This window comes from Balaenoptera borealis, assembly GCF_965194805.1.
Source record: "Balaenoptera borealis genome assembly, chromosome: 8".
NCBI lineage: Eukaryota > Metazoa > Chordata > Mammalia > Artiodactyla > Balaenopteridae > Balaenoptera > Balaenoptera borealis.
Window position 1 is genome coordinate 27,659,789 of NC_138865.1, and position 15,781 is coordinate 27,675,569.

At 36.1% G+C, this 15,781-nt stretch overlaps 1 protein-coding gene across 12 annotated transcripts in view; it reads left to right on the forward strand.

Annotated features, from left to right (window-relative positions):
• The first annotated feature begins 5,784 nt into the window (after positions 1 to 5,784).
• Positions 5,785 to 15,781, forward strand: part of ZNF484 (zinc finger protein 484) — a 36,216-nt gene continuing 26,219 nt past the window's right edge. For 5 of the 12 annotated variants that reach the window (XM_082400920.1, XM_082400921.1, XM_082400911.1 and 2 more), the window contains exon 1: positions 5,785 to 14,077. Coding sequence is in view for 3 of the 12 variants with exons in the window: in XM_082400911.1 (XP_082257037.1) it covers positions 14,057 to 14,077 (21 nt within the window). In the remaining 9 variants the exon portion in view is untranslated. Of the gene's footprint in view, positions 14,094 to 15,781 lie in introns of all 12 variants that reach the window. The other 7 variants (XM_082400917.1, XM_082400919.1, XM_082400916.1 and 4 more) reach the window with 2 other exon arrangements.

Sequence of the window (15,781 nt, forward strand, 5' to 3'; positions counted from 1 at the left end):
TCGTGGCCTCTCTTGTTGCAGAGCACAGGCTCCAGACACGCAGGCTCAGTAATTGTGGCTCATGGGCCTAATTGCGCAGCGGCATATGGGATCTTCCCAGACCAAGGCTCGAACCCGTGTCCCCTACATTGGCAGGCAGATTCTCAACCACTGTGCCACCAGGGAAGCCCCTTTTCCATTCCTTTTTATCTTTGCTTTTCATTTTGGAAAGTTTCTATTGACATATCTTCAACCTTACTGATTCTTGTTTGACTGAGTTCACTCTATTGATTAGCCTATGAAAGCAATTCTTTACCTCTGTTACAGAGTTTTTTATATCTAGCGCTTTCTTTTGATTCTTTCTTAAGAGTTTCTGTCTCTCTGCTTACATCACTCATCTATTCTTGCATGTTGTCCACTTTTTCCATTAGAGCCCTTAGCATATTAATCAAAATTGTATTAAGTTCCTAGTCTGAAATTTTCAACATCTCTGCTATATCTGAGTCTGTTTTGACACTTGGGTTCTATCTTTTTAAACTGTTTTTTGTTGTTGTTGTTTTAGTATGCCTTGTGTTTTTTTGAAAGCTGGACATGATGTGCTGGGTAAAAGTAACTGAATAGGTCTTTAGTATGAGGATTTATGTTTATGAGGATAGGAATTAAGCTGTGTTTAGAGTTTGCTGCAGCTGAATGTATCAGAGGCTATTTCCTCTAGTGCCCTTGGTTTTATCTCCCTTTTTGTGCAAAAATGCTATTGATGTGGTGGTAAAGGTGTGTGAGGGTGTATTCATTCTATATCCCTCTGATTAGGTTTCATTTTTAGTGAGTCTGTGCTCCTGGGCTGTGACCTTCACACAGGCTCCTCAGATTGTTTATCCTTTAGGTGGGTCAGAAAGGCTTGAGGGAACTGGAGTTGGGTATTTCCCTTCCTTTATGTGTCTTCTTGAAAGACACAAGCTGATAAAATTCACACAAGCAGAAATAGACTCTCTGTATAGGCCTATATCTCTTAAAGAAGTATAGGCCTATATCTATTAAAGAAATTGAATCAATAATTAATAACCTTCCTAATCAAAAAGCACCAGGTCCAGATGGTTGCACTGGTAAATTCTAACAACTATTCTGAGAAGAAATTATACCAATTCTTTACAGTCTCTTACAGAGGATAAGAGCAGAGAGAATATTTCCTAATTCTTTCTTTGAGATCAGGATTGTCCTAATACCAAAAACCAGACAAAAACTTTACAAGAAAAGAAAACTAAAGAACAATATCTTCCATAAATATAGATGCAAAACTCCTCAACAAAACATTAGCCAATTAAGTCCAACAATGTATAAAAAGAATTATACACCATGACTAAGTGGGATTTATCTCAAATATGTAAGGCTGGTTCAACACTAGAAAATCAATTCATATAATCCTTCATATCAATAGGCTAAAAAATTCAGATGACTATATTAATAGATACAGAAAAATAATTTGACAAAATCCAGCACAAACTTATGGTAAAACTCTCAGTAAACTAGGAATAGAGAGGAACTTTCTCAAGTTGATAAAGAATATTTATTTAAAAACCTATGCTAACATCATATTTAATCATGAGAAACTCAAAGCTTTACCACTAAGATCAAGTACAGTGCAAGGATGTCTCTTCTCACCACTCCTTTTCAACATCATACTAGAAATCATAGTTAATGCAATCAGACAAGAAAAGTAAAGAAAAGTTATACAGATTTGGAAAGAGAAATAAAACTGTCTTTGTTCACAGATGACATGATAATCTATGTAGAAAATCTGAAAGAATCAACCAAAAAACTCCTACTACTAATATGTGATTATAGCAAGGTTTCAGAATACAAGGTTAAAATACAAAAGTCAACCACTTTCTTATATATCATCAATGAAAAAGCAGAACTTGAAATTAAATTAAAAATACAGTATCATTTATGTTAACAACCCCCCCACCAAATGAAATACTTACGTATAAAGCTAACAAAATATGCATAAGATCTATACCAGGTAAACTACAAAACTCTGATGAATCAAATCAAAGAAGAGCTAAATAAAAGGAGGGACATTTCATGTTTATGGATAGGAAGGCTCAGTATTGTCAGGATGTCAGTTCTTCTCAGCTTGCTCTATAAATTCATTGTAATCCCAATCAAAATCCCAGCAAGTTATTTTGTGGATACTGACAAACTGATTCTAAACTTTATTTGGGGGAGTTCCCTGGTTGCCTAGTGGTTAAGATTCCAGGCTTTCACTGCTGTGGCTCGGGTTCAATACCTGCTTGGTCATGGAACTAGATCCCACATGCATGCCACAACTAAGAGTTTGCATGCCGCAACTAGAGTCCACATGCTGCAACTAAGGAGCCCGCCTGACACAATTAAGACCCAGTGCAACAAAATAAATAAATAAATAAATGTACAGTTCAATGATTTAAAAAAAGAAGATATACAGATGTTAAATAAGCATATGAAAAGATGCTCCACATCTTATGTCAGCAGGGAAATGCAAAATAAAACAACAATGAGATACTACTACACGTCTATTGGAATGTCTAAAATCCAGAACACTGAAAGCACCAAATGCTCATGCAGATGTGGAGCAAAAGGAATTCTCATTCATTGCTGGTGGGAATGCAAAATTGTACAGCCACTTTGGAAGACAGTTTGACAGTTTCGCACAAAACTGAACACACTTTACCATATGACAGCATTTGTGCTCCTTTCAACCCAAAGGACTTGAAAACTTATGCCCATACAAAAATCTCACATGGGTGCTTATAGCATCTTTATTTATAAATGGCAAATCTTGGAAGCAACCAAGATGTTCTTCAGTAGGTGAATGAATAAATAAACTGTGGTACATCCAGGCAATGGAATATTATTCAGTACTAAAGAGAAATGAGCTATTAAGCTATGAAAAGATATGGAGGGATTTAAAAAGCATATTATTAAGTGAAAGAAGCCAAAGGCTATATACTGTATGATTCTAACTATATGAAATTCTAGTAAAGGCAAAACTATGGAGGCAGGAAAAAGACAAGTTGTTGCCAAGGGTTAGGGTAAGGGAATGGGTGAATAGGCAGAGCACAGAGGATTTTCACAGAGGGTATCATAATGATGGATACATGTAATTATAAATCTTCCAAACTTATATAATGGACAACACCAATAGTGAACCCTAATGTAAACTATGGATTTAAGTGATTATGATGTGTCAATTTAGGTTTCTCAGTTATAACAAATGTACAATTCTGGTGGAGGATATTGATGATGGCGGAGGTTATGCAGGTATGGGGCAGGCAGTATATGAGAAATCTCTGTAGCTTTCTCTCAGTTTTGCTAGGAAACTGAAACTGCTCAAAAATTGGCATTCTTTTAAAAAATTCCTTTTTTGTCCTTTTAATATCCATGGGATCAGTAGTGATGTTCTGTCTTTCATTTCTGATACTAGTAATTTTGTCCTCTCTTTTTCTTAGTTAGCTTAGCTAGAGACTTATCAATTCCATTGATCTTTTCAAAAAACCAGCTTTTGGTTTTGTTGAGTTTCTCTATTAATATCCTGTTTTCAATTTTATTTATTTTTGCTCTAATTCTTATTTCTTTTCTTCTGCTTGCTTTAGTTTTACCTTGCTCTTTTTCTTTAATTTCCTAAGGTGGAAGTTTATTTTTTTAAAAACTTTATTAATTATTTATTTTTACAGTAGGTCCTTGTTTGTTATCTACTTTAAATATAGCAGTGTGTACATGTCAATCCCATACTCCCAATCTATCCCTCCCCCTCCCCCTTCCCTCCTGGTAACCATAAATTCATTCTCTAAGTCTGTGAGTCTGTTTCTATTTTGTAAATAAGTTCATCTGTATTCATTTTTTCTGTGATTTTGCATATAAGCAATATCATATGATATTTATCTTTCTCTGTCAGACTTATTTCCCTTAGTGTGATAATCTCCAGGTCCATCCATGTTGCTGCAAATGGCATGATTTCATTATTTTTAATGGCTGAGTAATATTCCATTGTATATATGTACCACATCTTCTTTATCCATTCATCTGTCAATGGACATTTAGGTTGTTTCCATGTTTTGGCTATTGTACACATTGCTGCAATGAACATTGGGGTGCATGTTTCCTTTTGAACCATGTTTTCCTCCAGATATATGCCCAGGAGTGGGATTGCTGGATCATATGGTAGCTCTATTTTTAATTTTTTAAGGAACCTCCATACTGTTCTCCATAGTGGCTGTACCAATTTACATTCCCACTAACAGTGTAGGAGGTTCCCTTTTCTCCACACCCTCTTCACCATTTATTGTTTGTAGACTTTTTAAATGATGGCCATTCTGACTGGTGTGAGGTGATATCTCATTGTAGTTTTGATTTGCATTTCTTTAATAATTAGTGATATTGAGCATCTTTTCATGTGCCTCTTGGCCATCTGTATGTCTTCTTTGGAAAATTGTCTATTTAGGTCTTCTGCCCATTTTTTGATTGGGTTGTTTGTTTTTTTGATATTGGGCAGCATGTGTTGTTTGTAAATTTTGGAGACTAATCCCTTGTCGCACATCATATCAAATATTTTCTCCCATTCTGTGGGTTGTCTTTTCACTTTGTTTGTGGTTTCCTTTGTTGTGCAAAAGTTTTTGAGTGTAATTAGGTACCATTTGTTTACTTTTGTTTTTATTTCCATTACTCTGGGAGACGGCTCAAAAAGATATTGCTGCAATTTATGTCAAAGAATGTTCTGCCTGTGTTTTCCTCTAAGAGTTTTATAGTATTTGGTCTTACCTTTAGGTGTTTAATCCATTTTGAATTTATTTTTTGTATGGTGTTAAAGAATGTTCTAGTTTCATTTTTTTACATGCAGCTTCCTAAGGTGGAAGTTTAGATTATTGATTTTAGCTGTTTCTTCTCTCTTAATCTATGCATTTAATATCATAAGTTTCCCTTTAAGCACTAATTTGCTGCATCTCATAACTTTTGATGAATTATACTTTCAAAATACTTTAAAATTTTCTCCTAAGACTTTTTTGATACATGTGTTATTTAGCAATGTGTTGCAAAGTCTCCAAAAATTTTGGAATTTTTCAGCTCCTTTTTTGTTGCTGATTTCTAGTTTAATTCCACTGTTGTCTGAGAACATACTTTATTTAATTTGTATTCCTGTAAATTTGTTAAGACCTGTTTAATGGCCCAGAATGTGATCTATCTTGGTGAATGTTCCATGTGAGCTTGAGTTCAATGTGTATTCTGCTGTTGTTTGATGAATTATTTTGTAAATGTCAATTATGTCCTGTGGATTGATGGTGCTGGTGAGTTCAAATATATCATTACTGATTTTATGCCTATAGGATCTTTCAATTAGTGATAGAGGAATACTGAAGTCTCCAATAGTAACAGTGAATTTGACTATTTCTCTTTTCAGTTCTACCAGTTTTTTTTTCCTGGTTTCATTGAGAAATAATTGACACACATTACTGTATAAGTAAGTTTAAGGTGTACAGTATGGTGGTTTGATTTACATATATTGTGAAATGATTACCACAATAAGGTTTAGTTAACATCTATTATCTCACATAGATACAATAAATAGAAAAGAAAAAAGCAATCTTTAAATTTATAAATATTATGAGATGAAAATTTAATACCTCCTCCCCTCATTCCTCATCTTCTATCCAAAAATTTTATCATACTTTAAATTATATCAATAATTAGTGTTTGCATCATTATAACAATGTAAATATAGTTCACTGCAGAACCTTTTAGAATACTGTGATTATATATCCTTTTAAAAAATAGAAGTATAATTGACCTACAGCACTATATTAGTTCCAGGTACACAACTTAGTGATTCAATATTTCTGTACATTACAAAATGATCACCACAGTAAGTCTAGCTACCATCGGTGACCATACAAAGTTATTACAATATTATTGACTATATTCCTAATGCTGTACATTTCATCCCCATGACTCAGTTATTTTGTAACTAGAAGTTTGTACCTCTTAATCTCCTTTACCTATTTCACTCAACCCCCCATCCTCCTCTCCTCTGGCAACCATCTGTTTGTTTTCTGTATCTATGAGTCTTTCTGGTTTGTGTTTTTGTTGTTGTTCATTTGTTTCAGATTCCACAGATAAGTGAAATCATACAGTATTCGTCTTTGTCTGATTTATTTCACTTAGCATAATACCCTCAAGGCCCATCCGTGTTGTTGCAAACGGCAAGATTCCATTCTTTTTTATGGCTGAGTAGTATTCCATTGTATGTATATGTGTATGAACATATATATATGTATTCATACATCTGTGTGAATATATATTCATATGTCTTCTTTATCCGTTCAATCTGTTGATGGACACTTAGGTTGCATCCATATCTTGGCTATTGTAAATAATGCTGCTATGAACATTGGGGTACATGTATCTTTTTGAATTAAGTTTTTTCATTTTCTTCAGATTTATACCCAGAAGTAGAATTGCTGGATCATATGGTAGCTTTTTTTAAAAATAAATTTATTTATTTTATTTATTTATTTTTGGCTGTGTTGGGTCTTCATTGCTGGGTGTGGGCTTTCTCTAATTGTGGCGAACGGGGGCTACTCTTCGTTGCAGAACAGGGACTCTAGGTGCGTGGGCTTCAGTAGTTGTGGTGCGTGGGCTCAGTAGTTGTGGCTTGCAGGCTCTAGAGCACAGGTTCAGTAGTTGTGGCCCATTGGCTTAGTTGTGCCATGGCACATGGAATCTTCCCAGACCAGGGCTCGAACCTGCGTCTCCTGCATTGGCAGGTGGATTCTTAACCACTGCACCACCAGGGAAGCCCCATATGGTAGTTTTATTTTTAGTTTTTTGAGGAACCTCCATACTGTTTTCCTCAGTGGCTGCCCCAATTTACATTCCCACCAACAGTGTACAAGTGTTCCTTTTTTCTCCATATCTTTGCCAACATTTGTTATTTGTGTTCTTTTTTTTAAATTTTTAAAATTTTTTTATTTTTTTTGTGTGTTCTTTTTGATAGTAGCCATTCTGACAGGTGTGAGGTGGTATCTCATTGCAATTTTGATTTGTATTTCTCTGATGGTTAATGATGTTGAGCATCTTTTCCTGTGCTTGTTAACCATCTGTAAGTCTTCTTTGGAAAAATGTCTATTCAGATCTTCTGCCCCACTCCCTTTTATTTTTTGGCCATGCCACATGGCTTGCATGATCTTAGTTCCCCGACCAGGAATTGAACCCTGGCCCAAGGCAGTGAAAGCACCAAGTCCTAACCACTGGACTACCAGGGAATTTCCCTCTGCCCATTTTTAGATTGGTTTGTTTGTTTGTTTGTTTTTTGATAGTGAGTTTTATATATTTTAGATATTAACCCCTTATCAGCAATAGCATTTGCAAATATATTCACCCATTCAGTAGGTTGTCTTTTAATTTTTTTAAAAAGATTTTTTTGATGTGGACCATTTTTAAAGTCTTTATTGAATTTGTTACAATATTACTTCTGTTTTATGTTTTGGTGTTTTGGTCATGAGGCATGTGGGATCTTAGCTCCCTGCCCAGAGATCGAACCCCAGTGCTGCACCCCAGCACTGGAAGGCAAAGTCTTAACTACTGGACAGCCAGGGAAGTCCCCTCTTTTCATTTTTTTTGATGGTTTCCTTTGCTGTGCAAAACCTCTAGCTTTATTTTGATTTATGTTAGCATGCTATATCTTTCTCTGTTACTTTAATTTGATCTATTTGTGTCTTAAAATTTTTTTTTGTTTAGTTTGAATCCACAGCTTTATTTAGAAATAATTAATATATAACATTATGTAAACTTTAGCTGTACCGTGTAATGATTTGATACACATATATATTAGAAAATGATTACCACACAAGGTTAGTTAATACATCCATCATCTCGCACAATTACAGTTTTTTATCGTGATATAATGGACATATAACATATCAGTTTCAGGTGTACAACATAATGACTTGATATATATGTATACATAGTGCATATATATATAACAAAATGATCACTATTATAAGTCTAATTATATCCATTACCTCACAGTAACAATTTTTTTCTTGTGATGAGAACTTTTAATATCTACCATCAGCAACTCTCAAATATACAGTACACTATTATTAACTATTTTCACCATACTGTACATTATGTCCCCAGGACTCATTTATTTTATAATTGGAAGTTTGTACCTTTTTTAAAAAATAAATGTATGTATGTGTGTATGTATGTATGTATGTATGTATGTATTTATGGCTCCGTTGGATCTTTGTTGCTGTGCGTGGGCTTTCTGTAGTTGTAGCTAGCAGGGGCTACTCTTCATTGCGGTGCATGGGCTTCTCATTGCGGTGACTTCTCTTGTTGCGGAGCATGGGCTCTAGGCATGTGGGCTTCAGTAGTTGTGGCTCATGGGCTCAGTAGTTGTGGCTCACGGACTCTAGAGTGCAGGCTCAGTAGCTGTGGTGCACGGGCTTAGTTGCTCCATGGCATGTGGGATCTTCCTAGACCAGGGCTCAAACCCATGTCCCCTGCATTGGCAGGCAGATTCTTAACCACTGTGCCACGAGGGAAGTCCCAGAAGTTTGTACCTTTTGACTCCCTTCACCTCATTCAACCACCCCCACCCCCATGGCTGACAACCACGAATTTGTCTGAGTTCAATTTTTTCCTTCTTTCTTTTTAAAATTTTCAAATATAAGTGAGATCATACAGTATTTGTCTTTCTCTGTTTGACTTATTTCACTTAGCATAATGCCCTCAAGGTCCATCCATGATGTTGCAAATGGCAGGGTTTCCTTCTTTTTATGGATTAATAATTTTCCATTATATATACATATGAAGGTCTATACAGATCCTTTTCCCATTATTTAATTGAATTATGTCTTTTTGCTATTGAGCTGTATGAGTTCTTTATATATTTTGGATATCAATCCCTTGTCAGAAATAATTGATATATAACATTGTGTAAGTTTAAAGAGTACCTTTCTCTCTACCTGGAGATAGTAGTGGATTTCACAGGTTAAGTGCTCCCCCCTATGCTGCCCCCCTACTCCCTCCCAGACTTTAGATTCCAATGGTAAGTAAGTTTTTGTTACATGTACTTCTGACAAACTGGCTATAAATCAGAGGTTCCCGTGATCTCCTCCTTGGTTTCCATTAATTTGCTAGAGTGGCTCACAGAACTCAGAGAGACATTTTACTTACTAGATTACCAGTTTATTATAAAAGGGCAAGGTATGGGGAATAAGCACTGCACTTCCATGTCCTCTCTGAGAGCGTCACTCTTCCCAAATCTCCATGTGTTCACCAATTCAGAAACTCTCTGAACCCCACCTTTTTGGATTTTTATGGAGGTGTCATTTCATAGGCATGATTGATTAAATTGTTGGCCACTGGTGCTTGATTCAGACTCTCTCCCCTCTCTGGAGGTCAGTGGGGTGAGACTGAAAGGTAGGAGTTCAGGGTCCCCTGGTTAGCTCCCCTGATAACTAGCCCCCATCCTTAGGTGTTTTCCCAAAGTCACCTCATTAATATAACAAAAGACAACTTTTTCATTCTTATCACTCAGGAAATTCCAAATGTTTTAGTAGCTTTGTGCCAGGAGTGGGGGGCCAAAGACCAAATATATATATTTCTTTTTATAAATCGCAATATCACAGCTTCCGAACCATTTGTTGTGTTACCATGTCTAAGCTTGTACTGCTTGCCCACAACAGGCCAATATGTCGAGAGACAAGGTATTGGGGCAAGGAACAGAGACTTTATTTGGAAAGTCAGAAAATCGAGAAGATGGCTGGCTAATGTCCTAAAGAACCACCTTAACTTGGAATAGAATTCAGGCTTCTTTTATGTTAAGGGAAAGGGGAAGCAGGAGGATTAAAGGGTAAAAGTGGAGTGCAGACTTCTTGGAGCCACCTGGCCTTCAAGGGAAGCATAACATTTCGTTGTCTTTCTGCTTGTTCATGTAGGCTGGATCACAAGCCTCCTGTAACAACTTAAAATTGTTAGCAGTTATTTTTACTCTACCATTCTTATCTCTGCTTATTAGCAAGATTTCTGGGCTGAAAGCGAACTTATCTACAACAAGTAGTAGTCATAACTATCTCAGGACCAGGGGATGGAAACTTTCCTCAGGGAACTTAATGAGCTATTTGGGCACAAGCAATATTTCTCTAATATTTAACTCTTTATGTGCAGGACTAGAGTAATAGAGTATAAGCTAAAAAATGAGGGAGGCTGTTCCAACTTGGTGTTAGTTCTGTTCTTCCTCTGTTACAGTTGGAAAGACTATCCTTCTGCCATTGAATTGTTTTTGCAACTTTGTCAAAAATCAGTTGGCTGTACTTGTGTACTATTTCTGGGTTCCCAATTCTTTTTCTTTGAACTGTCTATCTCTTTGCTAATATCACACTGTCTTGACTACTGTAGCTATATAATAAGTCTAAAAAATGAGTAGAATGATTTCCACTTTATTTTGTCTCAAAATTATTTTATTGAGCTGGCTGGGTCTTCCAGGGCTAGGTAGAATTAGAGTGGTGAGAACAAACATATTTGCCTTGTTCCCAAACTTAGGGGGAAAGCATTCAGTCTTTCATAATTTAATTTGATATTAGCTATAGTTTCCCCCCCTAACTTATGAAGTTAGGAAGTTCACCTCTACTCTTAATTCCTGACAGTTAAAAGAAAACAAGAAATGACTGTTCAATTTTGTCAAATGCCTTTTCTGCATCAATTGATGTGATCATGTGATATCTTTAATTTTATCCTGTTAATATGATGGATTACAATGATTGATTACATTGATTTAATTTATTCCATGACTTAATAAACACCACTTGGTAATAGTGTGTGATTATTTTTTATATATTTGTTAAAAACAAAATAACAGGCCCAAAATGGAGTCACTTATGCTAAACATCATGTCACCAAACTGACACATACCTTAATTACAGTTTCAGCTCTCCAAGAAATAAAATCTTAAGCCAGTCAATACGGAATCACCTGATCAGCATTTGTTAGGTAATCTGCCTGATAGATCCCTGTCATTCCCTAAAGGAAAGTAATCTTGCAATAACCAATCTGCTTTCTGCCTAATGTAACTTCCTTGTTTCTGCTCTCTTCTGCCCATAAAAAAATTTCATTTGCACAGCTTCTCAGAGCTCCTTTCTATCTGCTAGAAAGCTCCTTTCTATCTGCTAGGTTGGATGCTGCCAGATTCATGAATCGTTGAATAAAGCCAATAAGATCTTTAAAATTTACTCAGCTGAATTTTATTTTTAACATATTTAAAAATTCTATTTGCTAATACTTTGTTAAGGATTTTTTCCTTATCAACATTCATGAAGTATATTGATCTGCATTCTTTTTTTGTTTTTTTGGTACTGTCTTTCATTTTGGTATCAGGGCAATACTGACCTCATGAAGTTAGTTGGAATGTGTTCCTTTTTATTGTTTGTTCTGAAAGAGATTGTGTAGAATTTGTGTTAATGTTTAAATGTTTGTTAGAAATCTCCAATGAAGACATCTGGGTCTGAAGATTTCATTTTCAGATGTTTAAATTTTGACTTCAATTATAGGGCTACTCAACATATTTATTTTTTGCTGTGAAAGTTGTTGGAGTTTGTGCTTTTATGAGCAATTGGTGTATTTTTCTAAGTTGTCAAATTTATGTGTGTAGAATGGTTTTTGGTATCCTCTTTTTTTTTTAACATCTTTATTGGAGTATAATTACTTTACAATGGTGTGTTAGTTTCTGCTTTATAACAAAGTGAATCAGCTATACATATACATATATCCCCATATCTCCTCCCTCTTGCATCTCCCTCCCAACCTCCCTATCCCACCCCTCTAGATGGTCACAAAGCACCGAGCTGATCTCCCTGTGCTATGCAGCTGCTTCCCACTAGCTATCGATTTTACATTTGGTAGTGTATATATGTCAATGCCACTCTCTCACTTTGTCCCAGCTTACCCTTCCCCTTCCCCATGTCCTCAAGTCCATTCTCTAGTAGGTCTGCGTCTTTATTCCCATCCTGCCCATAAGTTCTTCATGACCATTTTTTTTTTTTTTAGATTCCATATATATGTGTTAGCATACGGTATTTGTTTTTCTCTTTCTGATTTACTTCACTCTGTATGACAGACTCTAGGTCCATCCACCTCACTACAAATAACTCAATTTTGTTTCTTTTTATGGCTGAGTAATAGTCCATTGTATATATGTGCCACATCTTCTTTATCCATTCATCTGTCGATGGACACTTATGTTGCTTCCATGTCCTGGCTACTGTAAATAGAGCTGCAATGAACATTGTGTTACATGACTCTTTTTGAGTTATGGTTTTCTCAGGGTATAAGCCCAATAGTGGGATTTCTGGGTCATATGGTAGTTCTATTGGTATTCTCTTTTTATTCTTTTGTTATCTGTAGGATCTACAGTGGTATCTTATATTTCATTCTTGTTTTTGGTAACTTACGTCTCTTCTAGAGGCTTGTCAATTTTATCACACTTTCCATAGAACTAGCTTATTGTTTTGTTTTCTCTATTGTTTATTGTTTTTTCAATTGTATTATTTTTTGCTCATATTTTTATTATTTACTTCCTTCTTGTTTATATTTTGCTCTTCCTCTTCCAGTTTATTAATGTGGGAACTTAGGTTATTGATTCGAGAATTTTCTTCTTTTCTAATGTAAACATTTAGCAGTATAAAATTCCTCTCACCACTACTTTACTTGCAAAGTACAAATTTTGATACATTTTTTTTCCACTTTCATTCATTTCAATATATTTTTTAAATTTCCTTGAGTCTTCTCTTTTGACCCATGGATTATTTAGAATTGTGTTGTTTAATTTACAAGTGTTAATTTCCCATTGTCTTTCTGTTACTGATTTCTTGTTTGATTCTATTGTGTCCAGGGAACATACTCCTGATGGAGAAAATTTTCACATACTGAGGTATGGAGAATTCATTTTGGCTTATACATGGTTCAGCCTGAACTTTGGGTGAACTAAAGCAGCCTGACTCATGGCCTGTCAAGTACATACAGCGCATCTGCTTTAACCATTAAGGCAAAGAATGTCTGTTTCAAAGATAAGGATAAATAACTCCCATCCTATAGCATCCAGTGTTAACACTCCCTCGAAGATAAAGTTCCCTTTCCAGACACCAGGGTCCTGCTCTCTTGCTGTATATGTAATAAATCTGTCTCTTTTGAAAGCTTGAAGGAATATACCCCTGTCATATTTGATGTATGCTCTTTGTTCTGTTAAGGTTTAAGCTTATGCTAAAAACCATGCTTCAGGGGAGTGGTTCCTCAGACCTATTTGAGAAGCTGTCTCCTGGGCTACAGTTCTCAGTTTGGCTCAAATAAAACTCTTTTATATTCCTGTGTTAGACTGTTTACTGATTATTTCCATCAATACTCTCTAAGATTTCAGTTCTATTAAATTTGATAAGATTTGTTTTACAGCCCAGCTTATGGTATCCCTTGGTAAATGCTCTATAGGTGCTTGCATAGAATGTTTATTCTACTGTTTGGGGGTGGAGTGTTTAATAATTGCTGATTAGATATTATTGTTTGACGGTGTTTGAAGCCACAGGAGTAGGGAAAAGGCCTGGGGCTGCTTGGGGTGACTGACTCTGGTCACCCAGAACTCTGGGTTGTTCCTGGTTTAATTCCAGGATACATACCTCTGGTCCACCTTTCCTCCTGACAACTCTTTAACTACACACAAGTCTACGTCACTTCAACATGGCCGCCCACAGGCCTGAGTGACTACAGGGGCGCAGCCATAATGACTTCAAATTTAAGACATTTAGAGAGGGGCGGGGTTCAGCAGAGCGCCATGTTGGATACTGGCAAGTTTTGGCAAAGAAGCCGCTACTGAGCATGCGCACACCCAGGAGGCGCCTAAGGAATTCCGCAAGGACAGGGAGGGATCCAGAAGAAGGAAGTGGGTGCTGTTGTCGTTCCAGTGATTAAATGACCACTGTCTTGAAAGAGCGTGGGTGAGGGGCTGGTGAGTGCCGGGGGTTTCCGAGGGCTGAATGAAGAGGTGTCGCTGATGTCCGTGAAGAACAATCGGGTCAGTGATGGAGGCGGTCAGTGGATGGAATAATAGGGGTCGGTGTGGTCTTGATGGTGGCTTCCCGGCAGATTGATAGTGGGGTCTTTAATGGTGGATCCGCGGAGACATGGGGTGGGAGTGATGGGGTCTATAATGGTGGATTCCCAGGAGGAGTGATGGGGTCTGTGGGATCTTTGATGTTGGATCTCTGGACGGATTCCCGGAGTCTGTGGGGGGTGGGGAGGATAACTGTGGGGCCTGAGTAATGAAGGCTCTGAGGGGGAAGGATGCTAGATCTTCATTGATTTCCTCTCTTTTTTCTGCTTACTGGTTTGTTTCTATTCCTGATATTTTAAAAGTTGTCGATGGAAATAATCAATAAATAATCATAATAGGAGTAGAAAAGAGTTTTATTTGAGCCAAACTGAGGACTGTAGCCCAGGAGATAGCGTCTCAGAAGGCTCTGAGAAACAGCTGGGTTGAAGCATGATTTTCAGCATAGTCTTATACCTTATCAGAACAAAAATCATACATCAAACATGACAGGGATATATTCCTTCAAGGTCTTAAGAGCACCAGATTTAGTACATATAAAGTGAGACAGCAGGACCCTGGTGTCTAGGAAGGGGATGCCATGGGAAGGGAGTTATTTATTTTTATCTTCGAAACAGACTTCTTTACTTTAATGGTTAAAGCAGATGTGCTGTGTGTGTTCACGCAAGTTCAGGCAGAATCATGTATAATCCAGAATGACTTCCCCATACCTCAATATGTGAAAATTTTCTTTATCATTATCATGGTACACTTTGCTAGAGATTTAAAAAATATATGGGGTTGCATTTCAATTTACCTTATTTTGATCCCTTCCATATCCAGATTAGTAGCTACTGTGTCATTCATAATATTTATGTATCATTTTTCTTTCCCTTTTTTACTATCAGTCATCTCAAGGTTTACTTTACTGGTCATTTTGAAGTACCAATTGTGTTTATACTCTCTACTGTTTTTATATTAATTTTATCTTTTTCTTTTTAGATAGTTTCTCTTTTATCTCCGTTTTATGTGAATTGTCATTCTTTCCCTTATTTTCCCAGTTTTATACTGGATACGTTTAGAGGTATAAAGTTTCTTTTATATACATCTTTATCTTTGAAATGTATAATTTCAGTTTGATGTTCCACTTTGATCCTGAGTTATTGGAGTTTCTTCATTCCCAAATTATTGATATGTTTTAATTGTTTATTTTAAATTTTATTATATTGTCATAAACTGTAGACTACAAAGTCTCAACTTTTAAAAATTTATCAAGATTTTCCTTGAAGACAAGTTACACAAGTTACATTGAACTTTGTTCAATGGCTATAGGAGAAAGTATGTTTTCTGTTTGTGTGGTACAAACTTCTCTTAATGTATATTAAATATAGCCTGTTCGTATTTTTCAAGTTTTTTTCTTTCCTATTTTTGGTCTACTTGATTCATCACATTCTGAAAAAGGTATAATAGTAATCTCTCACTAATAATTCACTTTGTAGTTCTATGTGCTTTTTTGCTAGCTTTATTTGTGTGTGTTTGGGGGAGAGACGTGCATAAACCTAATGGTTAATGCATATTGTATCATTTTTTTCATTTATTGGATGCTATTATTATAGGATCCCTCTTTTCAACAAAAAGCAATTTCAATTTTGAATTTCACTTTGGTATTTATATTGCTATCCCTGCTTT